Here is a 25640-nt window from a genome sequence, read left to right as displayed (position 1 = left end):
TTTTTCATCTTGTTCAATGAACCATATATAATTTTTGCACATGCACCTGCGGAGCAGTCCTTACGACACTGACAGTTTACAGGCGGTAGACAATTAACATCACAGTTTACAATCATTCAGGACACTAAAGAGACTCTCTGATCTCTTATTGTAAAGTGTTACTGAAAAATAAATAAATGTGCTATATTTTTGTTTTCCCATTTTCAATATTAAATCAAAAAATTATCAGACTCATCATTTATGGACCGCACACAGACCAAAAAAATTATTATAGCCATTTGTCACAAAAGTGATTTGGTCCTATGTGTTCTTTCATAAATAATGTGATATAAATTATGTTAATAATTAATTTTGCATGCAGTCATGAGGTAATTCTTGAATTGTGTCCCACACCTATTCGAAAAATATGCAATCGAACACATCAATCAACAGAGAAACCAAACATTTAAAGAGCATAAAGCTGCCGCAGCAAATGTGATGCACACCTGTCCGTAGTTCCAGGCGCGTTCCGACACATCGTCATATGCTCCATGATAGATGATCCCCAGCTCGTTCATAACACACTCTTCACGCTCCTCCTCGTCATCCATGAACACAGGATCAGCTTTCAAAGAAACATCACTTTGGTGTCATGGCTCATAGCTTTTTTTTACCCTAACACATGCGCACAATTTGAATAGGTGTACTGACACTCCATATTTCCCAAATGTGGATCGAATAGTATAAAACAAAAAAAGGAGGACAATTCAGACCTGATGACCATGGGTTAAAAAGGATGTAGACCTCCCTGCTCGGGTCCCTGGTGGTCCTGCGGATGCCATAGGGCGTCACCACACCGATATACATCATGTACTTTCCCACAATGCACTCTGGTGAGGCTGTGATTCCCATCGTGACAACTTTTTCGCTGGTCTCTATGACCCGACCCCTCCAGATGCTCTGGCGCTCCGCAGTGGGGAAGACGGGAATATAGGTGCCCTTGCTGTACTGAGGACTTGGTCCTAGTGCACAACAACAATCACACTACAATATTTAGAATTACAAGCTTCATCATTATGCACACATATACACTACTGTTCAAAAGTTTGAGGCTGATAAGAAAAAAATTGTTTAATGATGCTCACAGAGGCAGCATTTATTTGATCAAAAATACACTAAATGTTGTGATTAATCATTTAAATTACGACTCAGACTTGGATTTACACTATATTGCCAAAAGTTTTGGGATGTCTGCCTTTACATGCACATGAACTTTAATGTCATCCCATTCTTAATCCGTCGGGTTTAATATGGAGTCGGCCCAGCCTTTGCAGCTCTAACAGCTTCAGCTCTTCTGGGAAGGCTTTCCTCAAGGTTTAGGAGCGTGTTTATGGGGATTATTGACCATTCTTCTAGAAGTGCGTTTGTGAGGTCAGACACTGATGTTGGACGAGAAGGCCTGGCTCTCAGTCTCCGCTCTAATTCATCCCAAAGGTGATCTATCGGGTTGAGCTCAGGACTCTGTGCAGGCCAGTCAAGTTCCTCCACACCAAACTCAATCATCCATGTCTTTATGGACCGACGCTTTGTGCACTGGTGCAGTCATGTTGGAACAGGAAGAGGCCATTCCCAAACTGTTCCCACAAAGTTTGGAGCATGAAATTGTATTGGTATGCTGAGGTATTAAGAGTTCCTTTCACTGGAACTAAGGGGCCAAGCCCAACCCCTGAGAAACAACCCACACCATAATCCCACCTCCACCAAACTTTACATTTGGCACAATGAAGTAATGAAGTACCGTTCTCCTGGCAACCACCAAACCCAGACTTGTCCATGGGATTGCCAGTCAGAGAAGTGTGATTGGTCACTCAGAGAACATGTCTCACTGCTCTAGAGTCCAGTGGCGGCTGCTTTACTCCACTGCATCCCACGCTTTGCATTGCACTTGGTGATGTAAGGCTTGGATGAGCTGCTCGGCCATGGAAACCCATTCCTTGAAGCTCTCTACACACTGATCTTGAGTTCATCTGAAGGCCACGTAAAGTTTGGAGGTCTGTAGCTATTGACTCTGCAGAAAGTTGGCGACTTCTGCACACTGTGCACCTCGGCGTGCGCTGACCCCACTCTGTGATTTTACATGTTCTACCACTTCGTGGCTGAGTTGCTGTTGATCCTAATTGCTTTCACATTGTTATAATATCAATAACAGTTGACCGTGGAATATTTCGTTGTGAGGAAATTTCACGAATGGACGGGTGGCAACCTATCACGGCACCACGCTTGAGTTCACTGAGCTCCTGAGAGAGACCATCTTACACAAGTAAAGTTTTTGACAGTTTTTAAGCATTTTTTCAGGATTATTTGATAAACAGAAAGTTCAAAAATGCCGCATTTATTTGAAATATAAACATTATAAATGTCTTTACCGTCACTTTTACTGCATCATTTCTGGATAAAAATTTGAATCTTACTGACCCCAAACTTTTGCATGGTATTTCTTCGTAGGTTTCTATGCAACTATTTTTACTCAAAAAGTGTGCCTGTTCTGTTTGTTAAAACAGTTTTCCAGTAAACAGAACCTTGCACAACCAGCCATCAAGTTGACTTCCTTCAGCTCATGTGCTCGGTTTCCTTAAATATCAGTGCCAATGTACAAATATCTGGATGTGTTAAATATTATCAAGAAACAAGAAGGGAAAGTGATGATGGGGCTCACTAATCTCTTGTGAAATTTCACTGTCAAATATGCAGAAAATGCACACTGAATTATATTTACTGCTGCGCTGGACAATTTACATCTATAAATAATTCTTAGATATTGCAAAAGGGGAAAACTTATCATTTAAGCAGAAGGAAGCTGCAAAAAAACATGAAGACTCTTGAAAAATATGAAAAAAGGTTACAATGGGGGGCTAGGGTTCAAAATGCGCATATATATATATAAATATTTATATATATATATATATATATATATATATATATATATATATATATATATATATATATATATATATATATTCATGATTCGGATCCCATGTCAAACCACCAAACTGCTGAAATCACGTAACATTAGTGATTAGTGATCCGAATCATGAAGCGACACATTTTTCATAACGGTTCGAAGCTTTGTTTTGAAATCAGCCCATCAATATATAAGTTATTTAGGTTTTTTTTGTTGCAAAAACTATTCTATTCTCGTGGCTTCATAAAATGATTGTAGAGCCGCTGTAGTGAGATGGCCTTTGTAACGACGTCTTTAGTGCCTTTATGGGTCTTGAGAGAGGAAATGACATTGGTGTCAATGAAGGCCTTTCTGAGGTGGGCGTTTCTAAGCATGTGACATCACGTGAAAACTGTGAATTGCTGTGCTGTTTGCAAAAGTCTGAAGTTACAGCTGTATCAAATAAATACCTAGGGTTGTGTTCTCTTCTAAAAGGGTCAAACAATAAGCAGATCTAGTAGTTTTTAAGGCCTTTCCATATGCAATGATGCTTTCCTTCCATGAAATGTTAAATACCACTAGTTTTTGTTTTACTTAAGTACAGTAGCTGACTTCGTATCTGACCACCACTGAGCAAAAGTATTGTGAACATGTTAATTTCAGACATCTCTGCCTGAATTCTCAGAAGACTCACCTATGACAAACTCAACAGCAAACTTGTCTTCGGCCGGTTTGTAGGGCCGATCGAAGGTGATCTTGATCTGGAACTCTTGAGCCCGACGCACGATGAGGCGGTCGCTGGAGTACAGGTACGTGTGGTGCCCTTGTTTATTAACCTCTTGAGGTCCTTTGAGCATGTCAACACCGCAGATATCAAGATACTCTGAGGGACAGAAACAGGACTGTCAAAAGGTTAAAGGCACAATGGTAAATTAGCTTTTTTTACAATACAATACTCTACAAAAACAGTGGCCTGACTCTCTCACAGAGGATGTCTTTCATCTCTTTATCTCTGGGGGTTTGAAGGGAAGAGAGTGATGAAAAAAGTCAAGATGTTAAAAGATTAAAGTGGTGCGTTTCCTGCAATAAATGTTATCATTTGGACAAGAGCTCACTGCTATCTGGTGGAAACGGTAAACACTGAGGAAACGTCCTTCAGTGATCAGGATATGTGTCTCAGCTTTTCAGTTGAGGCCTTTTGACTAGATAAGAGACCAAGACAATATTTTGGTAAACAAAGCTTTTCCTTCTACTGTTTCAAACCACCAAAATATGGGCCACTCTCAGGAAACGGTCTGCGTCTGCATGAAATACTGATAATAATTATACTGATAATAACAGTTTTGTATTTCACCCTTTTTTGCACATGTAATGCAAAAGATCCTTAAAAAACAAACAAAAAAAAAAAACATTTTAATTAAATAATTTTTTTGTTTTGTTTATATCAATTCTTTTGTCCATTACATTTTATTGGGTTATGAATTAAAAATAATCTTTAAATGACAGTTCAGCTTGAACTGAAAGTTCAACTGTAGTTAATTGTAAATGCTTTATTCATTTTCAGAGGAAATACATAATTTGTGATGTTGGGAATTTTTCCCTTTAAAAAATAAGGGTGAGTGTTATTTTAGTATAATTTATATACTATCATAGTATTTCTAAATATTTGTTTTAGTATTTTTATATTTTCAGTTTTTATTTTATTAAGTTTTACTTTTAAGTAAAGTACTTTAAAGTAAAACTTTAGTAAGTATTGTTATGTGGTTTTTATTTATTTATTTGTCGTTTTTTATTCTTTTGTAAAAATTTCTAATTAGCATTAATTTTTTTAATTTATTTCCATTTTAGTTCAGTACTTCAGCTCAAACTTTTCCCATTACTAATTTCTATCTTATATTTATCATTTTCATCTTATATTTACATTCAGTTTTATTTCAGGTTTTAGTTAACAATAACAACACTGATAATAGCGTGATCATTATGACATATTTAAGTGAGTGATATCAACTTTTTAAGTTGTGACTTTTCTAACTCAACAGTTTGATTCGGGACAAAATAGAGATACATTTTTCAAAATTATTGATATTGATTATATTAATATGGTATATTGCAATAACATTTGCTAAAAATATTCAACCTTAAAAAGATACAGAATATGTGATTTATTAGAAGGCAGAGATACTACAAAAATTTACTCTAATTTCTTACTGTGACAAGATTGAAATATTCTAGCATATTCTAACTTCTCCATCTCCATCTCTTTTCTTCTCTGATGATGAGGGCGGGGCAACCTGTCACTCTCATGCCCGTGACACCCAAACCACACCCATCCAATCAAATTCCACAAGGACCAAATCAAGCACCGGCCTAAAAATACAAAGTAAAGTACAGGTTTTCTCGTTCTCACCATTGAGTGGTGGTGGTCCTCTGGGCAGTAACATGAAGGCCTCAAACTCCTCCATCTTCCCCTCTTGTTGATTCGAGCTGACTTTGGCTCCCGCACTGCGTCCGCGGTGGGACACGCGTTTGGGGCGTACGGCAGGTGAGGCGGCGGGGAGCGGGTTCTCTCGGGCCTCTTGATCAGTCATGGCAGGTACTGGTGGGGTGGCCATCGCTGAGACACTAAACTCAGAAATTACATACACTCTCAGAAAAAAGGTACAATGCTATCACTGAGGCGGTACCCTAAGGTACAAAAGTGAAAAGGTACACCTATGCACTTTACTCATCCCTAAATGGTACATTAGTACCTTAAAATGTACATGTTAGTACTTTAAGAGTGTGTATTAGTACCTTAAAATCAGTACACAGTACACACACTGTAAAAAAATTTGGTTGTTTTTTGTTGGTTTAACTTAAAAAAGTAAGTAACCTGGTTGCCTTAAAATTTTGAGTTTATTGAAATTAAGAATTTGAGTTGATATAATGAAGGAAATTTGTTTAATAAATAGAAACTCAAAATATTATTGTATCTGAACCACATAAAAAATGTGATAAATCATGAAAATAGCACTATTTGGCATGTTTCACTGCATCATCAGAAATAAAACACACACAATTACCCAATATGCTTACAAAATCTTTAAAAAAGATTTTAAAAAAGGTTGTCGAATCTCAAAAAATGTTCATTGTATTAACTCTATTTCAATGAACTCAAAATTTTAAGGCAACCAGGCAACCTTTTTTTCTGAATAATTTTTTACAGTGTATTAGTACTTTAAGAGTGCACTGTAATTTTTTTTTTAGAAAAAAGTTACCTGGTTGCCCTTTAAATTGAGAGTTCATTGAAATAGAGTTAATACAATGAACATTTTTTGAGCTTTGACAACCTTTATTAAAATATTATTAAAAGATTGTGTAAGCATATTGGGTAATTGTGTGTGTTTTATTTCTGATGACGCAGTGAAACATGCCAAATAGTGCTATTTTCAGGATTTATTACATTTTTTATGTGGTTCAGATACAACAATATTTTGAGTTTCTATTTATTTAACAAATTTCATTTGCATCAACTCAAATTTTTAATTTCAATAAACTCAAAATTAAGGCAACCAGGTTACTTACTTTTTTAAGTTAAACCAACAAAAAACAACCAAAATGTTGTACAGTGTGTGTATTAGTACCTTAAAAGGTACATATTCGTACCTTTTTGGTTTTGTACCTTAGGGTACCGCCCCAGTGACAGCAATGTACCTTTTTTTCTGACAGTACAGGTCAGATGAACACTGCATATAGACTTCAATGATAAGAGCTTCCTCTTTAGTTTACACATCCATACATTGTTACAAAATAGGCTGCAAAGGAAGTGTGTAATTTATGGCATCTGTTTTGCATTGAGGATGTTGCAATGCACGCGCACAAAGACAAACTCAAAGCATCTGCTGCATGCAGTTTTATTGCAGGATTTTGCCTTTCGTTCTTTGATTTATTGCAGCATATGAAAAGTCTAAACGCAAGACAGACTAATGAGTAAGATGCAGTTCAGCCTTTCTTTCTTTCTTTCTTTCTTTCTTTCTTTCTTTCTTTCTTTCTTTCTTTCTTTCTTTCTTTCTTTCTTTCTTTCTTTCTTTGACAAAGTGGCAACACTTTACATTGAGGTTACAATTGTAAACATTATTCAACTGTAGTAGTTATAGTGAACTAACAATGAACAATACTTCAACAGAGTATATTAATCTTGTATTAATCTCAATGGTAATTTTTTACATGAATACATTTCTAAAAGTGTATTTGTGATCATAAGTTAATGCACTAGGGGACAAACGTGAATAATTAGATTTATTAACGTTAACAGATATAAATAAATGCTTTAAAAATATAGTTAAAAATAAGTTATAACTAACATGAGACCTTATTTTAAAGTGTTACTGAAAAAGTATCTGAAATGAGTTTTGTCTTTTATTTTCAAATCTAGAAATTTGTGGAAATAAGTTGACTTGCTTACAATTGTCAATGTTTTTGTACATTAAAGTTACATTTTTCTTTTCTTCCCTATTGTGACGTATATATCAGTGCTTCTCAAAAGAGAATAAATGTAGGGGCGGGGCTTGATTTAGTCTGTGGGGAATTGATTAGAGGAAGGTTTGCTATTGGTCAATCTGATGTGAGTGACAGGTTGCCCCGCCCCTCATGCCAAAAAATACATCATCAGAGAAGAGAAGATGCTGCAAGAGGGGGGTTTTATGATTAAAAATTAAGAGGCACAGATAAAATAAAATTAAAAATAATGATGAAAACAATGGGATTTTTTTTCCAATCAATTTTCAGGGTTTAGTAACCAATCAAGTTTTTTGTAACCAAACTTGTTTAAAGATGAATCTCAACTATGTTATGAAAGATATAACAGTATGAATTGATATTCTATTTTACGTTACGCAATATGTCCAGTTTTATTTTTAATGGTGATTTTAAGAACATAAACATACGGGACAGTGTGTGTTTTTACATGACACCTTGTAATTTCCTCTTTAGGACTATTAATGCTTCTGAAGGGAGATTTAAAAATAAAAATCAACTGGCAGGCGAAGTTTTCCCATCCAATAACCTATTTTCTGTGTTTCCCGACATTTAAACATGGAAAACGTATTTTTATGATCGTCTGCACAATGGCTGCTTTTACACTGGCAAAATATGTCACCGCAGACACACAAACACCTGCGTGACGATTACATAAACTGGGCTGGGCGTCTCCTCGAACGAGGTGTGAAGTTTGAGGAGATGTTTGGCCCGCTGAACCCCACCGGAGCCGTGAGTAACACAGTGAGGTCTCTGTTCGCGCACTAAACCACTTAAAGACATGGCTGAACACACTTTCCACACTTCATCTGGGCAAGGTAAACTAGGCAAAATATATGTACACAGCCGATTAAAAAAATGTTTGTCAAGATTTGGTTTTCTGTGGTTACCACGTAGATTTAAAACAGATGGGGACACATATTAAAATAGTTACGTTTTGCAAACTACACAGAAAATTGGCTCTGCATGTAAACACTCACAGACTTACTTTCTCAAACACACACACACACGTACACATCTGCACTTGCAAACACAAATCTGCACTAACATCCAGAATATAAATACATCCAGAATATAACATCCAGAATATAAATCACCTAAAATAACTTCAAAATTCAAACATAAAAAAATTACAACAGTATTATTAAACATTTTTTTAACACACACACACACACACACACACACACACACACACACACACACACACACACACACACACACACACACACACACACACACACTTGGAGGTAGGCCTATTTGGATAATTACAAATATACACTACCGTTCAAAAGTTTGAGCTCTTTTATTCTACAAGATAATAAATTAATCAAGTGACAGTAAAGAAAATATGTATTTTTCAAATGCATCACATTTTAACTTTCTATGCATCAGATAATCCAGATTTTTTTTTTGAAGCAACACGATAATAATAATCATAAATGTTTGAGCATTAAATCCTCATATCAGAATGATTTCTGAAGGATCATGTGACACTGAAGACTGACGTAATGATGCTGAAAATTCAGCTTTGATTACAGGAATAAATTACATATTAAAGGATATTCACACAGAATTTTCGTTTTTTAGTTGTAAAAATATTTCAAATTTTTTACTGTATTTTTGATCATATAAATGCAGCCTTAATGAACACTCAAACGTTTGAACAGCAGCTGGCCATTTCCATCTTCCAGAGATAACTCTTTACTATTAAATATGTCGAAATGTACTAACCTGGTTTATGTTTTAGGTAGAAAAGCGGCACTGCTCTGCAGACACTGAAGCTGGAGTCTGGGATCACATCAGGACGACTTCTGCCCACACTTTTATATGGGGCTGGGATAACAGTGTGTGTGTGTGTGTGTGTAAGTGTGTGCAAGTGTGTGGCATTACACATCTGAAACCTCATGGTGGGCGTGTCTATGTATGCAGATTAGCATGACATTATAAAAGCAGAGGGTGTGTAGTGTATGTGTGAGATTAGAGTGGAAGTGCAAACTAGTGAGTGAGTGTGTGTGTGTGTGTGTGTGTGTGTGTGTGTGTGTGTCTTGTAGTGAACAGAAATGTGACCAAGTAAAGACACACGTGTGGAATGTCACATCCTTCTCTTTTGACACCGTCATTGACCAAAATATTCAAAGTAAAATAAAAATTTTAGCAAAACTTGCAAAATCTAGATTTTTGTGCAGACAAAACAGCAACTTTCAATAAAAATGATAGTTTTACTGAAATATAATTGGGTCTCTTAGATTGTGATTGAATCCTGTGATGGACAGTTTTGACATATCATACTCAGATAATATATCATAACTCGCTCAAATAACATCAAAGTTATTTCTTCTTCTAAATTTCAGTGCATCAGTTACTGCATATTGTATATAAGATCATTAATACTGAAAAGTTCCCTGTATTTATATAGTAATAATATGTTACTCTTTATCAGATCAGCCTATTTGCTTTCCAGTAAAAACATCAAAATATCCCTAAAGCAGGATATAAGCAGATATATACCTGAGAAGCAAAAGATGATGCATTAGGACATTAAGACTCGCTCTCAGAGCATTTAATCTTGTTCCATTTTCGCACTGCATTATGGCTCTTATGGGCAGTTTGAGTCATTGCTTCAGGCATTATATATATGGAAAAATCTTGTTTTGCCAGCGTTTCTGAGGGAAAACACACTGTTCAGACCCCTTCAGATGCTTTGGGAGACTCTGAGTCACGGGCATGAGCTCACCTTGAGATTGGAGAACAGGCAACTTTCTTTCACCACGAACTTTAATGCTGAAGATGTAATGCTGTAGTACAATACGAGTGCTTGTCAAAGTTACATCTAGTTGCATAATGGAGGGTGGACACGGTCTACGGCTTATAAATGGGCTTTTCATGGATATTTTTGGTGGGCCAAAACTAATATATATATATATATATATACACACACACACCGATCAGGCATAACATTACTACCACCTTCTTAATAATGTGTTGATATTGTGTTTGCTAACAAAACAGCCCTGACCCGTCGAGGCATGGACTCCACTAGACCCCTGAAGGTGTGCTGTGGTATCTGGCACCAAGATGTCAGCAGCAGATCCTTTAAGTCCTATAAGTTGTGAGGTGGGGCCTCCATGGATCGGACTTGTTTGTTCAGCGCATCCCACAGATGCTCGACTGGATTGAGATCTGGGGAATTTGGAGGCTAAGTCAACGCCTCAAACTCGCTGTTGTGCTCCTCAAACCATTCCTGAACCATTTGTGCTTTGTTACAGGAGCATTATCCTGCTGATAAGAGGCCACAGTTTCTTGTAAAGGGTGTACATGGTCTGCGAAAATGCTTAGTAGGTGGTAAATGTCAAAGTAAAATCCACATGGACAGCAGAACCTCAGGTTTCCCAGCAAGGTTTGCCATGTGTTCCCCAGGTAAGACACACACTTGGCTATCCACATGATGTGAAGGAAAACATGATTTATCCGACCAGGCCACTTTCTTCCATTGCTCCGTGGTCCAGTTCTGATGCTCACGTGCCACTGTTGTCGCTTTTGGCGGGGTCAGGGGTCAGCATGGGCACCCTGAATGGTCTGCGGCTATGCCGCCCCATACACAACAAACTGAGATGCTCTGTGTATTCTGACAGCTTTCTATCAGAACCAGCATTAACTTCTTGAGCAGTTTGAGCTCCAGTAGCTCGTCTGTTTGATCGGTCTTCGCTCTCCATGTGCATCAATGAGCCTTGGCCGCCCATGACCCTGTGGCCGGTTCTCCACTGTTCCTTCCTTGGAGCACTTTTGATAGATACTGACCACTGCAGACCGGGAACAGCCCACAAGAGCTGCAGTTTTGGAGATGCTCTGACCCAGTCGTCAAGCCATCACAATTTGGCCCTTGTCAAACTCGCTCAAATCCTTACGCTTGGCCATTTTTCCTGCTTCTAACACATCAACTTTGAGGACAAAATGTGAATATCCCACCCACTAACAGATGCCATGAAGAGATCATCAGTGTTATTCACTTCACAGTGTGTGTGTATGATCAAGACAACAACAAAAAAGACAAATGCCTTCCTGATGATTAAATAATGATTCAAAACAAAGCATCATGATACAGAGCTAGTCAATGCACATATGAAAGGAGCAAAACTGACCACAAGGCTCCTTTTTGATTTCCGCCATACCCATGCAAGCAGTACATGGTGCTTCCTGTGCGAGTTACAGAAAACCACAGGTTAGTCACGTGAACAAGCTTCCACGTTCAGCGCTGTTCCGCTCTACTGTTCCTCCATGCATCAGTAGGAAGTGAATCGATTACGCTTGAACGATACTGAGGCGTAAAACGATGCCCATGTAAAAAAAAAGCAATAATAAAGCTGAAAACGAGGAGCAAAGGAGGACAAATACAGCCAGATAAAGATGGAAAAACAGGAGGATCCTTCGTTTTTAGGTGAGCTATATATGATCATGATTGATGATGACATGCACACGTGTCAAAACTTCTGAATTTCTTTGCATTCGACAAAACATATATTAAAGCAAGTGTTTGCATCTTCAGAACCTTTTTGCCTTCACTAAGGACAATCCAACACAAAATGTCACAATACTCTCTCAGAAATAAAAAGGTACAAAAGCTGTCACTGGATGGGGGGGGGGGGGGGTATCTTTTCTCATTTTTGGACCATTGTACCACTAATGGATGCATATTAGTACCTTTGGTACTGCCTCAAATGACAGCTTTTGTACCTTTTTTCATAAAAGAGTTTTTTCTGAGAGTCTGACCGTCATCGTTTTCAACAACCAAGTGGCTTTATGTCAAGTGTTTTGTATTATACATGCCTTTATTATCACTTTTGAGCAAATGAATGCATCCTTGCTGAATAAAAGTATGACTTACTTTTGAATGCTGTACATCCGTTGTAGTTAATCTAAACATTACCTCTCACAGACAGGAGGCAGCAGACAGTCGAGGCCAATGGAGGAAGTCCGAGTCACCAGCCGTCTCCTCTTCCTGAACTTCGTGTGGTTTTGCTAGGCCGCAAAGGTGCCGGGAAGAGCTCAGCTGGAAATACCATTCTAGGCCTTACAGGAGGGTTTGAGTCGAATAAACCGACTGAGGAGTGTGTGAAGAGGCGTGCAGACGTGGAAGGAAGGCGCGTCACGGTTGTGGACACCCCGGGCTGGGAATGGTACTATCCGGTGAACGGGACTCCCGGTTGGGTGAGGAGAGAAACCAAGCGAAGCGTCTCCTTGTGTCCACCAGGCCCTCATGCCATCCTTCTAGTGGTGCGATCCTGTACGTCGGTGACAGCCGAGTACCATCGGCAGATTGAGGAGCATCTGGAGCTGCTGGGAAAGGCGGTGTGGGATCACACACTGGTGCTGTTCACACGAGGGGACGAAATGGGCTCCATTCCCATCGAACAGAGGATTCAAAATGGCGGCAAGACCTTCCAGAGGCTCCTGGAACGGTGTGGGAACAGATTTCACGTTCTGGAGAACAAGCTGCGCGTCGACGACGGATCGCAGGTGAAGGAGCTGATGAAGAAGTTGGATAAGCTGGTCGGAGAGAGAGGAGGGAGATATTATGAGACGGATGTGCTTCTTCTGGAGCTGGAGGCGGAGAGCAAACGGAGGGCAAGAGAAAGGAGGAAGAAACAGAGGCTGATGGAGGCGCAGACACAGAGAGGAACCATCAGAGCTGTGCTGACGAGTGAGTGGATCGCTTCCTCAGACTTGTTTTCCAGTACAAATATCTAAAAATGCTTAAGCAATGTCTGGTACTACTAATGTAAACACGTTTTAAATTAAAATAACACTGTTTGGGTCAAAATGATCCAAACAGAGAATAAAGGGTTAAATCGAGATACATTTACTTGAGAAGCAAAATTACTAGGGGTGTCCCCGACTTAGGATTTAGACAATCGAATCAGAATTGTCTGATCTTTTTATAGTCGACTGATAGTCGAATCATCTGTGTGTGTGAATGGGTTGGGAGGGGCACGACACTGTCAGCAGGAGGGTAAAATTATTTTTATTTTCCTTTACACACTGCACACAGCAACAACTTTCAATAAAGCGACCAAAACTGCCTGCAACTGACAGACGAACGGACAATGGCTTTCCTATTTAGGTTTAAATAAAAGGTAATGTGGTGGATAAACATTCGTAAAACATTTCCTCATAACATTTTATAGCCTCGATCGAAATACAGAACATCACACAAATATATAAAAGAACATTTTGATAAATAAACCTAAAAAAAATACCTGCCTAGAGAGGAAAATAACACTGAGTGCGTTTATATGCACGTTCTGAAGCCGATTGTGCCTAAAGCGGGTCTCGCACTGGACGGGAAGCTCAGCGCCGCCTCAGGATCTCACACCGGACGCTAACATTATATACGCGCAAGCTCAGTTTTGAACTGACTTCTGACATAAGAGCTGCACGATGAGTGTATCTTGTAGCACAGGGTTAAATCAGTATGTACATTGACGATATGAGGGAAATATAATGTAAATTTAACATAAAACCTTGAAATGGCGCTCTGTGGCGCGACAGGATTTTAAACAACTTCCTGAGTCGCTGTGGACAGGCGCTGAATGCCGCCGCTGGATACACTCATTGAAAACAATGTATTTGAAATTTAAAGGCGCCGCGCCGCGTCTTTAAAATATTGATCACCCCCATATTGCCAAAATGGGATGATCCTCGTTTCATTACACCCGCAAAGATTCGACTGTGAGATCTTTAGTCGAATCCAGCTCTACATATCGATGCATCGAATCTTCGACTATTTGGGGTCACCCCTAAAAATTACATAAGATATTAATGCATCTAAATGAAGTGAGTATGAGTTTAAATTAATAAAGTTATTTTATTTCTTGTTTTAAGCCTAAACTCACTTTATTTGGATGTTGTTTCTCTTCTCAGAATACATTACATCATATATCTTAATTTAAAAATGTTCGGAAAATTGCACTGGAAAACAAGATATTCAACAAACTCAACAAACAAATTGTCAAAAACTATTTTCTAACTCTGAGTTTGGAATAATTGCATAAATGTTTCTCTAGAGAGGAAGAGTTTTCAGTATTCAGTTTGATTGGTTCATTAAAAAGAATCCAATTGTAAAGAAAATGGCTAAAAATGTTAAGTCACAAAATTATTATTCATGCAAACATCTTAATTCAGAGCAAAGCTGATGAAACATTTTAGAGCAGAGCAGAACTACAAAAATATATAATCACTATAGAAATTTACATTACTTTTAAGACTTAATTTATTAAATTTGTCTAGCTATAGCAGTGTACACACCTTTTCATCACCCAGAAATTTACATTTTGTCATGATTTACTCACCTCAAGTTGTTCCAAATGCATGTGCTGCGAATGCTGCACTTTTTTCACACACTGCAGAGTGAACCATGCACACAAACATAGTACCATAAAAGTAGTACCCGCACTCTCAAAAAAAAAAGTACAAAATTGTACCTTTTAAGATACAAGTGGACGTCACTGGGATGGTACTCCTTAAGGGTACATTTTTATACCTACCCTTTTCCACCGAGGCAGTGCTGGTTTGGAGCCAGAGCCTAGTTTCAAATCAGTTCTTTGTCTTTCCACACCTAAACCAGGAAAAGTGGTTCTTAAAGGATACTCCACCGCTTTTTCATATTAAACTATGTTATTCCCTTAACTAAGCCAGGTTGACACATCCCTCTCTCTCTTAATCTCTCTGACGCGCGGTGACGATCTGATAGCATTTAGCTTAGCCCACTAAGCCCAGTTCATTCACTATGGAACCAAACAGAGATCAAGTTAGAAGCGACCAAACACCTGCACGTTTCCCTATTTAAATACAGTTACACCAATAGCTGAACGATCAAGTATGGTGACACAAAATAAAATGTGTCGCTTTTCTAAGCAGATTAAAAAGGAGAACTATAATGTATGGCGGAATAGCACTTCTCAGAGTACTTCGACTCGGCGCAGTAAAAAGTCCCGGCTGAGAAATCCTCCCTCACATCTCCCCCTCCCCCTTATTGACAGAAATGAGAGAGTGAGGGAGAGATGTGAAAACTCATGACTCCCAGCATGCATTGCAGCATTAAATACGCATCCATTTTTGAGATTCTTATGCTGATTCTTGATATATGTGTACATCACAACTTTTTTAACCCCCAGAATCTATTTAAAAATCAAAATTCATAATGTCTGATCAGTGGCAAGAAAGTATTGTTGGTAAATATTATCTATCAACAACAAATAACCAGTTTAGGCAGTGATGAGATTAGTTAAACATTTTCTTTATGATAAGGAAAACTATATCACCTGATAATTTCTGTTTATGGCTTCCGTTGCAAAAAAATGATGTGCTTTGTTACACTATTACAAAACACGAGCTCAAAAACTTTTTCAAATAAACTTTAACATCTCTGTCGATTCTCAAAAAGAACTGTAAGCAAAGGACAGAAATAAAGTGAGTTTGGTTAGTAATACGAAATATTTAATGTCTTTTCAGTTGATTTAATCTAAAGATGTGGCTGAAGTCAGTTGTAGTTCTTGAGTTTCTCTTTCCTTCAGTGATTCTGCTTGTTATCATCAGGTGTCAATTATCTTTACCTAATTATCTACATTAACATCCTGCTGGTGATTCCCATTTGGACATAAAGTGGTGTTAATTCAACACCAGAGCAGCTCTCTAGGACCAAACTTGCCTGCCCCTGCTCTAAGTAGAGGAAAACAATAGTATAATGGTACCCTAAGGACCAATTTAAAGATACAGCTATAGGTTTTTTTTACCCAAGGAACTGTACCTTTTTTTCCTGAGAGTGCATATGACCACTATGGAAAAAATCTTCCAGTCCACCATAGATCTGAAATCTAATTCGTGTTGGAGTTATCCTAAAATGACACTAAAAGGACAGGGCTCACAATCACCCCGCTGCAGATCTTCATTTGTGTGTGTGGCGGAGGGATTCCTGTCGACGTTTTGACTCCGTTACACATTATAGAAGCTCTTGTTATATGTTCTGTAAGTTCTGACGTGAAATATACACAATAATAGCAGACCAGTTTGACTATGAATCAGGGCCGTGCACAGGGGGGTGGCCCGGAGGCTAGAGCCACTGCCCCTTTGCCCTCATCGGCTAAGGTGCCCTTCTTGCCCCCTTCCCTCCCTCACCCTCAGAGGATTCCCATAAAAGCGTTCTGTTTCGCCACTAATTACACTAATCCGTTCCGTGTTTTCCCGCTCGCTCCGCAGCATCGCGGGGCTGTGTCCTCTCTCTGTGGAGACGACAGTTCCAGAATGTAACAGGTATTATTACAAACTACAATCCACATTACAGACAGTGGTTGATCCGCGGAATTAGTAGTTTGTTTCAACAATGCAAACATGGATTCAAAGCTCCATGCCAGCAGGTAAAACGTTATATACTGAATTCTGAATATTTAGCTGACAGTTTGTCAGTCTTTAACTTCTGTAAAATAGATTTCCAATTATAATCCATTTTAAGAGTTAATACTAGTATCTATAACATACGTCATATTTATGATATTTTATTTAGAGCATATTAATCGTATACACAATAAAAAAAGGTAATACAGGCTATTATATACATGAGTTGTATCAGGGTACAATGGGGCAAAAGCACACCCTAATAATAACAAATGCATAAGAAAAACAAATGCTTTTTCTTATGCATTTGTTATCCCTATTTTAATTCCTTTCTATGTAAAGCACTTTGAATTGCCATTGTGTATGAAATGTGCTATATAAATAAAGTTGCCTTGCCTAATAATGTGCTCATTTTTCAAAAAAGTCCATACTTGTGCAAAAAATCTCTAGCAACGTTTGCAGCATTTTCTGTTTATTCTGATGAATAAAATAATTAATTATTGTTCAGTAAATATTAAAATGTTAATATAAAAATATTTTTAAAATACAGACACAAATGTTTAAGTAAATAATCTGAAAACATTGAATGTATGAGATCCCATAATAATTTAATTAAGTTTTATCGTTGTAACAACTAAATATATTTGTATTATATGATATGATTATTATCATATTTTTATTATAAATATGATGTTGCCTCTAAGATGGACACCCAACTTAAGATATTTACCAGCCGAATCTTAACCATGTCATGTCAACAAATGGAAGTCAGTCAGCTGTTTATTATCATGTTGAATATGCCTTTTACCCCAAATACCATACTTTTATATGTTATTAAAAAACTGTTGCGTATGATTTACATAAATCATAAACAAGACCTTTGTCTCAAAATATATTCAATAATTTTAGTGATTCTCATTTGCTACTTAAATCTCCAATAAAAAATAAAAATAGAAAAGAGATCAAATTACCACAGAATCAACTTTTTGGAAGAATAATTAGAACAACATAAATTTAATTAACACGAAAGCCTAACAATTGTATTTACAGTATGATTGTAAAAGGTTTGTTATTCATTCTCTATATTAAGATGATACTCAACCCCCTTATAGTGCCCCTTTTTTTTGGTTTGTCAAAATATCTGTGCACGGCCCTGCTATGAATATATCCCTATGCCTATAGGGTCGGTGTTAAAATGCCAATGCTAAGTGTACCAGGTCTGGATTTTAGTCGGGACCAAGTGAACAAACTAAGCGAACCCAACTACAAGATGCAACAATACATTTACTCCACGGTTCAATACATACCTCAATACATTTTCAGTTCATTTTTTTTTTTGCTATTTTATTCTTAGGAGACAGGATCGGAAAGAGGTTGAAGATAATTTTTTTATTGTAATTCTCTTATTTTATTTTACTTAAAAGACTTGAAAAACCTTACTTTAACTTAAAACTTTACTTTAAAAAAAACCTTGTACACATTCCCAGTGTGTTGTATAATATAAAATAAATATAAAAATGTAAAGTGGCAGCTCAGAGATGTACAGTAGCATTTAAAGGTGCACTATGCAACTTTCCGTCCACTGGAGGGCACCTATTCAAAACAAATGTGTAGTTTGATGACGCAAAGTTTGAGCGCAGCATCTTGGGAGATGTGGTCTTCACCTCACAGCCGGTGGGAAATAGGACTCACGTTCATACATGCGGTTATTAACATTACTGTAGTGTAAAGCAGAGCAGGACCGAGTGTTGTGGAGCTGAGCACGGCTGCTGGAGCGATTGTTAAACAAACACATGCCTCGCGAACACCGGGACTTTTATTAGGACGGGACGGGACACAGTCGCTGGGCGCTTGCACTGATCCGCTCTTCCGGTTATGATTATGAGGTAAAGCAGCTCTGTTTATCATATTAGACACATTTAAGTGTGTTGAAAATTATGTTATGACGTTACTCCGTGCGTTCACTTGTTCACACTGCTAAGAGTAAAGCGCTCCTGCCAAATAAAACCCGAAACCGAGGGTAGCGCAGATATGACGCAATTGACAGGCGACTTCCTCAGACGCTATGCTGAAACGTCCCTGTCCTTAGTTAAAATAGCAATGTTCTCACAATTTACAAATAGTTGGAAACATTTGGGATATTGTAAGTACTCAACTGAACAAAATATATAACACCGGCCTAGTGGTTACTGGTTAGTGGTTAATACTACATAGTGCACCTTTAAGTATGAAATTGAATGAATAAATGTAGGCTAAAATTAAAACTACATAGTCTTCAATATACAATATGCATTAATTAAAAATTACTGTATATATATTTTTATTATTATTCAAGAGCAGTGAGTGATTTTCTCTTTGTCTTTTGTTGTTTTATTAACATAATTTTAGTGGCGAACTGTCCCTTTAAGGACAAGTGTTCACTAGGCTGCGCTGATGTCAATGTAAGACCTGCTCGCATCTCATTTACAAACACACACAATTTTACTTTTACTTTAAACATAACTGACTGTGTTTATATATGTTAACCTTGTAAGTATTTGACAGTATTAGTGCAGTAAGACTACTTAGTCCAGTAATCACGTGTGTTTGACAGGCTTTTACTGCTCGCTCACCGCATGTAAAACTGTGCATAAGAAATGAACGATGAAATGTTTAACCAGCAAGGCTTTAAAACGCATTAAAAAAATGAACTTTCGTGATTGTGAATAACTATAGTGTTCTGTGAGTATAACTCTCTGACACCAGCATCTCAAGCGTGGCTAAACACCCGCTAACTTTAGAGCATATGACCGGATATTTGCTCATATCAGCGCATAGACTCACAGGCAGAAATATTTCAAACAAAGAGAAATAGAAATAATAAATTAAATGCAAAACCGCAATTCCCAAGCGCGTATTGAACTGTAAATCCCGTACCAAACGGTTCCATATTATATTGAGAATTGTGGCATCCCTAGGGAACACACCCTAAATGATATTTCACAAAAGCCATTTTTCACAAATGCAGCTTAATTTAGTTTTTTTTCTGTGCATTGTGTCTCCTGTCCCTTCTAGACGATAATCCTCAAGCTGAAGACCTGGATGAGAAAAATCTCTTCTCCAGAGGTTCACGCCGTCTCCCGGAGCTGAGACTGGTTCTGCTGGGAGAGCGAGAGACGGGGAAAAGCTCGGCTGGGAACGCCATCCTCGGAGGACCGGGGTACTTTCAAAGCGGACAGGCGACGGAGGAGTGTTCAAGACAGCAGACGGAGGTTTCTAACAGATTGGTGACGGTGGTGGATGTGCCTGGATGGGAGGGCGGACCAGAGGGACCAACTCCAGAGAGAGTGAAGCGAGAGATAGGAATGAGTGTGGCGCTGTGTCCTCCTGGACCTCATGCGTTTCTTCTGACGTTGAGAGTGGACACGCTCGTCCAAGCCCAGTCGGTGCGAGAGCACTTGGAGCTTCTGGGGGAGACGGTTTGGAGACACACGTTTCTTTTATTCACGAGGGGCGACCAGCTACGAGAGGGAGTCACGATTGAGCAGCACATCCAAGGAGGAGGAAAGGAACTTCGCTGGCTGGTGGAACGATGTTCAAATAGGTTCCACGTCATCAGCAGCCATTCTTATTTGGAATCTCGGAATTCCAAGACGCAAATAACGGAACTTCTGGAGAAGATCGAAAAGATGGTGGCGGGAAACCGATGCGAGGCCTTCTCGCCACTGGTGCATGAGATTCAAGAGTTGGGAAGACAAAAAAATGAGAAATTTCATCTAAAGGTCAAGGAGTTTAGTGAGAAGCTTCAACGGCAGGAGGAAGAACTGAAGAAGATGAAGGAACGAGAGGTCAAGAGCATTCGCTGGTTCTTTGAAAGACGCAAAAAGGACAAAGTGCAATCTCCCGGGAAGGCAGAGAGGGAAGAGGCGCCGTACAGGGGCGAAGATGACAGGAGAAGCGTGATGGGCGAGCTGGAGGAGAGGATGGCGTGGTTAACGGAAGACAAGGAGCGGGAGCTACAAGAGCTGAGTGCCGAAATAAGCAAAGCCATGGTGACTCACCATCAGGGACTGAAAGAGAAAGAGCAACTTCTAATGAGACTGGAAGAACGAGAGCGAGAGGGGGAAGAACTTAAAGAGAAAGTGGATGAGCTTCAAATGAAACTGCTGGAACTGGAGCGCCTTGGTGCCGCCAAAGAGCAAGAGCGAAAGGAGAGAGAGGCCGAAATTCAGCGAGCACAAATGAACGAGATGAATGAACTTAAGAACAAAATGTTGGACGCTGAAAAAGAGAATGATAGGATGAGAGGAAAGGCTGAGGAAACTCAAAAAGAGATGGATGCATCACAACGCAGGTATGAAGAACAGGCCAGGCAGCAAAAGCAAGAGATGGAGAGCAAACTGAAAGAGAAGGACAATGAAATTGAAAACATCTTAAGAGAAATTGAGAAGGTGAAACTGAAGGCTGAAGGCAGAGAAAAGGAGCAAAGCGAGAGATTCAGGGAAAAGGTTGAGAAGAGAGAGAAAGAGATGGACAAGCTGAGAGAGCTAACAGAGATGATGACAAAAGAGATGGAGCAGCTACGAATGTCCTATCAAGAGCAAGTGAAAACAACAGAAGCCGAAAGAGTAATACATTGCGACGTTGTGGAGAAATACAACACGCTCATAGATAAACTTGTAGGGAAAGATGAAGAAATAGAACGAACGGTGAGAGAGAAGGAAAAAGAGCTGAATCGAAACGCTGAAACCCAAGAGAAGCTTCAGCAAAGAGACGACGAAATAATCAAACTGAGACAGAGAGATCAGGAAAAGGACAGAGAATTGGAGACATTGAAGCAAAACATTACCGAAAAACAGAGGGATATTGAAAAGATAAAAGACAGTGTCAGAGCTAACTCTGAAAAACACACAGCTGAACTTAAAGTTTTAGCGGAAGAGTTGAAAGCAAAAGAAGACGAAATAGACAAATTAAAACAAAGAAGCCAAGAGAAGGACAAAGACATTGAGAAACTAAAGCAAAGCATTAGTGAAAAACAGAGGGATATTGAAAAGATGGAAGACAGTGTCCAAGCTAACTCTGAAAAACACACAGCTGAACGTAAAGTTTTAGCGGAAGAGTTGAAAGCAAAAGAAGATGAAATAGACGAATTAAAACAAAGAAGCCAAGAGAAGGACAAAGACATTGACACACTAAAGCAACACATTCGTGAAAAACAGAGGGATATTGAAAAGATGAAAGACAGTGTCCAAGCACATATTGAAGAAAACGCAGCTCAACTAAAACATCATCAAGAGGAATTCAAAATAAAAGAAGAGGAAAATGAAAAATTAAGACAGAGAGACCAGGAGAAAAAACAAGAAATTGACACACTTAGGCAAAGCATTAGTGAAAAACAGAAAGACATTGGAAAGTTAAGAGAGACTATCAAGGCACAGACTGAAGAGAGCGTGGCTCAACTGACGTGTTTAGAGGAAGAGCTGAAAATAAAAGAGGAGGAAATATCCAAACTAAGACAAAGAGACCTGGAGAAAGACAGTGAAATTCACACACTTAAGAAGAATATTATTGGCCAAGAGAAGGACGCTGAACATTTGAAAGACACCATTCAGTCAAATATTGAAGAAAGTGCTGCTCAATTGAAGCGTTTAGAGGATGAAGTCAAAATAAAAGACGAGGAAATAATCCAATTAAGAACAAGAGACCAGGAGAACGACAGAGAAATGAACACACTGCGGGAAAACATCGGCGAAAAACAAAAAGACATCGAGAAATTAAGAGAGAGTATTCAAGCACATATTGAGGAAAGTGCAGCTCAACTAAAACGTTTAGAAGAGGAGCTACAAACAAAAGACGATGAAATAACGAAATTAAATGAGAGAGATATGGAAAAAGACACACAACTGCAAACAATCATTGACAAGCATATAAGAGACATAGAAACGTTGAAAAATTGCATTCAAGCAAATACTGAACAAGATAAGGCTCAACTAAAACTTCTAGAGGAGGAGTTTGATGTGAAGATGGAGGACTACAAAAGAAAGAATACGGTGATGGAAAAGGAGATGGAAAATATAAAGAAAAAGTACGAGGAAACAAGACTAATAACTGAGATGAAGGAGAACATCATCAATCAGTTACAACAGCAAAACGCAGACACTGAAAAACGCTCGAAGGAGCTGAAACAACAGCACAGGGAAGAGCAAGAACGAAACAACGTCCTACAAAATGTGAACGCAGGATTGGAGAAAGAATTCAAAGAGCTGAAGTGCAAGTGTGAGGGACTTCAGACTCAGTTGAAGACTTCAGTTGAGCGCTACGAGATACAGATGAAAGAAATGAAAGGGTTAGAACAACAGCTAGACGAGTTAAAAAGGCTGCTGGAGGAGAAGGAGAAAGAGAAAGAGAGAGATATGCAGGACATGAAGGTGTATTATGAGAAAAGACTGAGAGAAAGGCATGAAGAGCATGAGACTGAGAGAGAACAAGAGCTTTGCAGAAGAGAGAGGGAGGTAGAAAAGAAAGAAGAGCAATTGGCACAAAACAAACATGATTTGTTAACTAAAGAAGGTGAAATTAACAGGAGAGAACAAGCACTAACTGATGAAAAGCAGGATTTGGAGGTGCAAATGTACAGGATTAGAGAAGAGGAGAAGAATCTGGAAAACGAGGGCCAGAATAACAAACGTTTGGCTGTCGATCTGATGAGGATGAGAGAAGAGATTGATAAAAGAGCTGAAGAACTTATGGTTGGAGAGGAAAAATTAAAGGTTCAAGAGCAGCAGATAGAATGTAAAAAGGATGAGCTACACACAATGGAGATGATACTGGAGAACAAGGAGAGGGAAATGAAAGACCTGACTGAAAAGCAGGAGAAAAATATGGAAAATCGTAGAGAGCAGCTAGAAAGGAGAGAACAAGAGCTGTTTGAAATGGAGGAGAAATGTGTTAAAGAACAACACAGGCTTAAGGAAGAAGAAAAGTCTTTGGAGATGCTCAGAGAAAATCTGGGAAAGAAAGAAAATGACCTTAATAAACGAGTGCAGATGTCAGAAGTAAAAACCAAAGGGCTTTCAGAGCGCTCAGAGGAACTTGAAAATTACAAACACGACGTTGAGAAACGGCAAGCCGAGTTGAGCAATATGGAAAATGATCTTCTGCAAAAAGTAAAAGGATTACAAGAAAAGGAGCGAGAACTTGTCCAGAGGGAGCAGGTCCTTGAACTCAAAGGTCAAATCCTGATGGAGCAAACACGAGACATGGAAAAACAGGACAGTACTCAGCATGAACATGACCTGGAGCTTGACAGCATTAGAGAAGCACTGGGAAAACGAGAGCAAGAGCTGATAAAAGGCGAAGAAGCGCTTTCTCAAAGAGAGCAGAAGCTGAAAAGTGAAGAAATCTATTTGGAGAAAAAACAGCAAGTCATGCGAAAACGGGAAGAACAGCATGAAGACTTGCTACACGGTCTGAAGAAACAGCAGGATGTTTTGAAAGACAGAGAACGCTCTTTAGATACCAGGGAAACGGACCTGCGTCAGCTGGAATCGGAGCTCGCTACGAGAGATAATAAAGACAAATGTCTGCACAACCAAGAATTAGAGCTAAAGAAAAAGGTGAGCGATGTTGAGGACAGAACACAAATGCTGGAGCGCCTAAAAACAACACTAGATGAGAGAGAAAAACAGCTTGAGGAACAGCAAAACCAGCTGGACGGCAGAATTCTGGAGCTAAATAATGAACAAGACAAGCTGGCAAAGAAGCGAGAGGAGCTTGAGAAATGGGAGAAGTATTTGTATAACACAGAGCTTAAACTGCTACACAAAGAGCCTCTCTCGGGGTATCACCAATGGACAAACAGCGCTGAAATGAATGGCAAACAAACGGAAGCCAAAGACCTCCATCGAATTTATCAAGAAGATGGAGGCATTTGTGATACAAAAGACACAAGAAGTGAAGAGCGATTGCAGGTGGCTACTATAAACTGTGCAAACAACAGCTCTGTAAAGAACCGGAGGGTTAAACGAACACTGGAGGCCAGGCAAAAAGAGGAAGATGGCGAGCGTCACAATTCTGAGGGCGAAAGTGAGGAAGACTTCTTTGAATCGTTAAGCATCGGTTTCCAACCTACCGGACATTCACCCTGGCCCGTGTCTGAACTAAGGCTTATGCTTTTAGGAGACTCCTGGTCGCCCCGTCATCCAGCGAGATGCACCATCGTTGGGCCGGATGCAAATGGATGCAACCCTTGGAGAGGAGAGATATCCGGCAGGCAGGTCACTATTGTAGAGCCTCAGGGCCTGAAATGGAGATCTGGGATCGGCGGTAAAGACACATTTCAAAGACATCTCTCTCAAAGTGCCTCTCTGTGTCAACCTGGACCCCATGCATTCATCCTGGTGATTCCCGCTTATGTATCCTTCACCGGTCAGTACAGGCGTGCAGTGGAGAGCACCATGTCAGCGCTAGGAGAAGCATCATGGAGCCACACTATTGTTCTGCTCACCTGGGGCGAAACATTAGGAGAGAGCGGCCAGCAGCACGTGAAGAGAAACGGGGACCTGGAGCGGCTGGTTCGGAAGTGTGGGAATAGATGCCACGTGCTTGACAACAGACATCGGGAATCTCACGTGGTCCGGTTGCTGGAGATGGTTGAGGAGATGCTTGGAGGAAACAACGGACATTACTATGAACTGGACTGAAGAAGAGCGTTAGGGATTTTAAATGAGCCTTTAGGACTGTGAATAATTTTTAAATTAGATTGTCTTGACATTCTTGGCTGTAAACAATATTTATGTGACTAGCAGTGCAAATTAAAATAAACAAGATTTTCAAAAGA

General features: G+C 39.1%; 2 protein-coding genes across 5 annotated transcripts in view; one reads left to right on the top strand and one right to left on the bottom strand.

Moving 5' to 3' along the window:
- f13a1b (coagulation factor XIII, A1 polypeptide b) overlaps nucleotides 1-12449 on the bottom strand; it is a 24188-nt gene extending 11739 nt beyond the window's left edge. Inside the window, exons 1-5 of one of the 4 annotated variants that reach the window (XM_067447081.1) lie at nucleotides 12360-12449; nucleotides 5328-5542; nucleotides 3615-3803; nucleotides 753-1001; nucleotides 486-604 (exon numbers count right to left, since the gene is read on the bottom strand). In XM_067447081.1, the coding sequence (XP_067303182.1) occupies nucleotides 486-604; nucleotides 753-1001; nucleotides 3615-3803; nucleotides 5328-5532 (762 nt within the window). In that variant the 5' untranslated portion in view covers nucleotides 5533-5542; nucleotides 12360-12449. Of the gene's footprint in view, nucleotides 1-485; nucleotides 605-752; nucleotides 1002-3614; nucleotides 3804-5327; nucleotides 5543-6565; nucleotides 6593-9166; nucleotides 9328-12359 lie in introns of those variants that run through there. The other 3 variants (XM_067447090.1, XM_067447098.1, XM_067447084.1) reach the window with 3 other exon arrangements.
- On the top strand, nucleotides 11220-25640 carry si:dkey-185m8.2 (trichohyalin). Its single transcript, XM_067437592.1, has 3 exons — nucleotides 11220-11870; nucleotides 12369-13133; nucleotides 19877-25640. Exons 1-3 carry the CDS (start codon nucleotides 11840-11842, stop codon nucleotides 25501-25503), a joined length of 6423 nt encoding a protein of 2140 aa, XP_067293693.1. The 5' UTR covers nucleotides 11220-11839; the 3' UTR covers nucleotides 25504-25640.

The sequence above is a fragment of the Pseudorasbora parva genome, chromosome 1, assembly GCF_024679245.1.
Source record: "Pseudorasbora parva isolate DD20220531a chromosome 1, ASM2467924v1, whole genome shotgun sequence".
NCBI classification, from domain to species: domain Eukaryota; kingdom Metazoa; phylum Chordata; class Actinopteri; order Cypriniformes; family Gobionidae; genus Pseudorasbora; species Pseudorasbora parva.
Note: the sequence above shows the minus strand (reverse complement) of the source record. Positions and strands in the feature narration are given on the sequence as shown.

Bases quoted from the DNA above. Each gene is read 5' to 3' on its own strand.
- si:dkey-185m8.2 (XM_067437592.1), top strand. From the start codon at position 11,840: ATGGAAAAACAGGAGGATCCTTCGTTTTTAG. The intron at 11,871-12,368 runs GTGAGCTATATA...TACCTCTCACAG, and splicing joins GGAGGATCCTTCGTTTTTAG to ACAGGAGGCAGCAGACAGTC. The intron at 13,134-19,876 runs GTGAGTGGATCG...TGTCCCTTCTAG, and splicing joins CATCAGAGCTGTGCTGACGA to ACGATAATCCTCAAGCTGAA.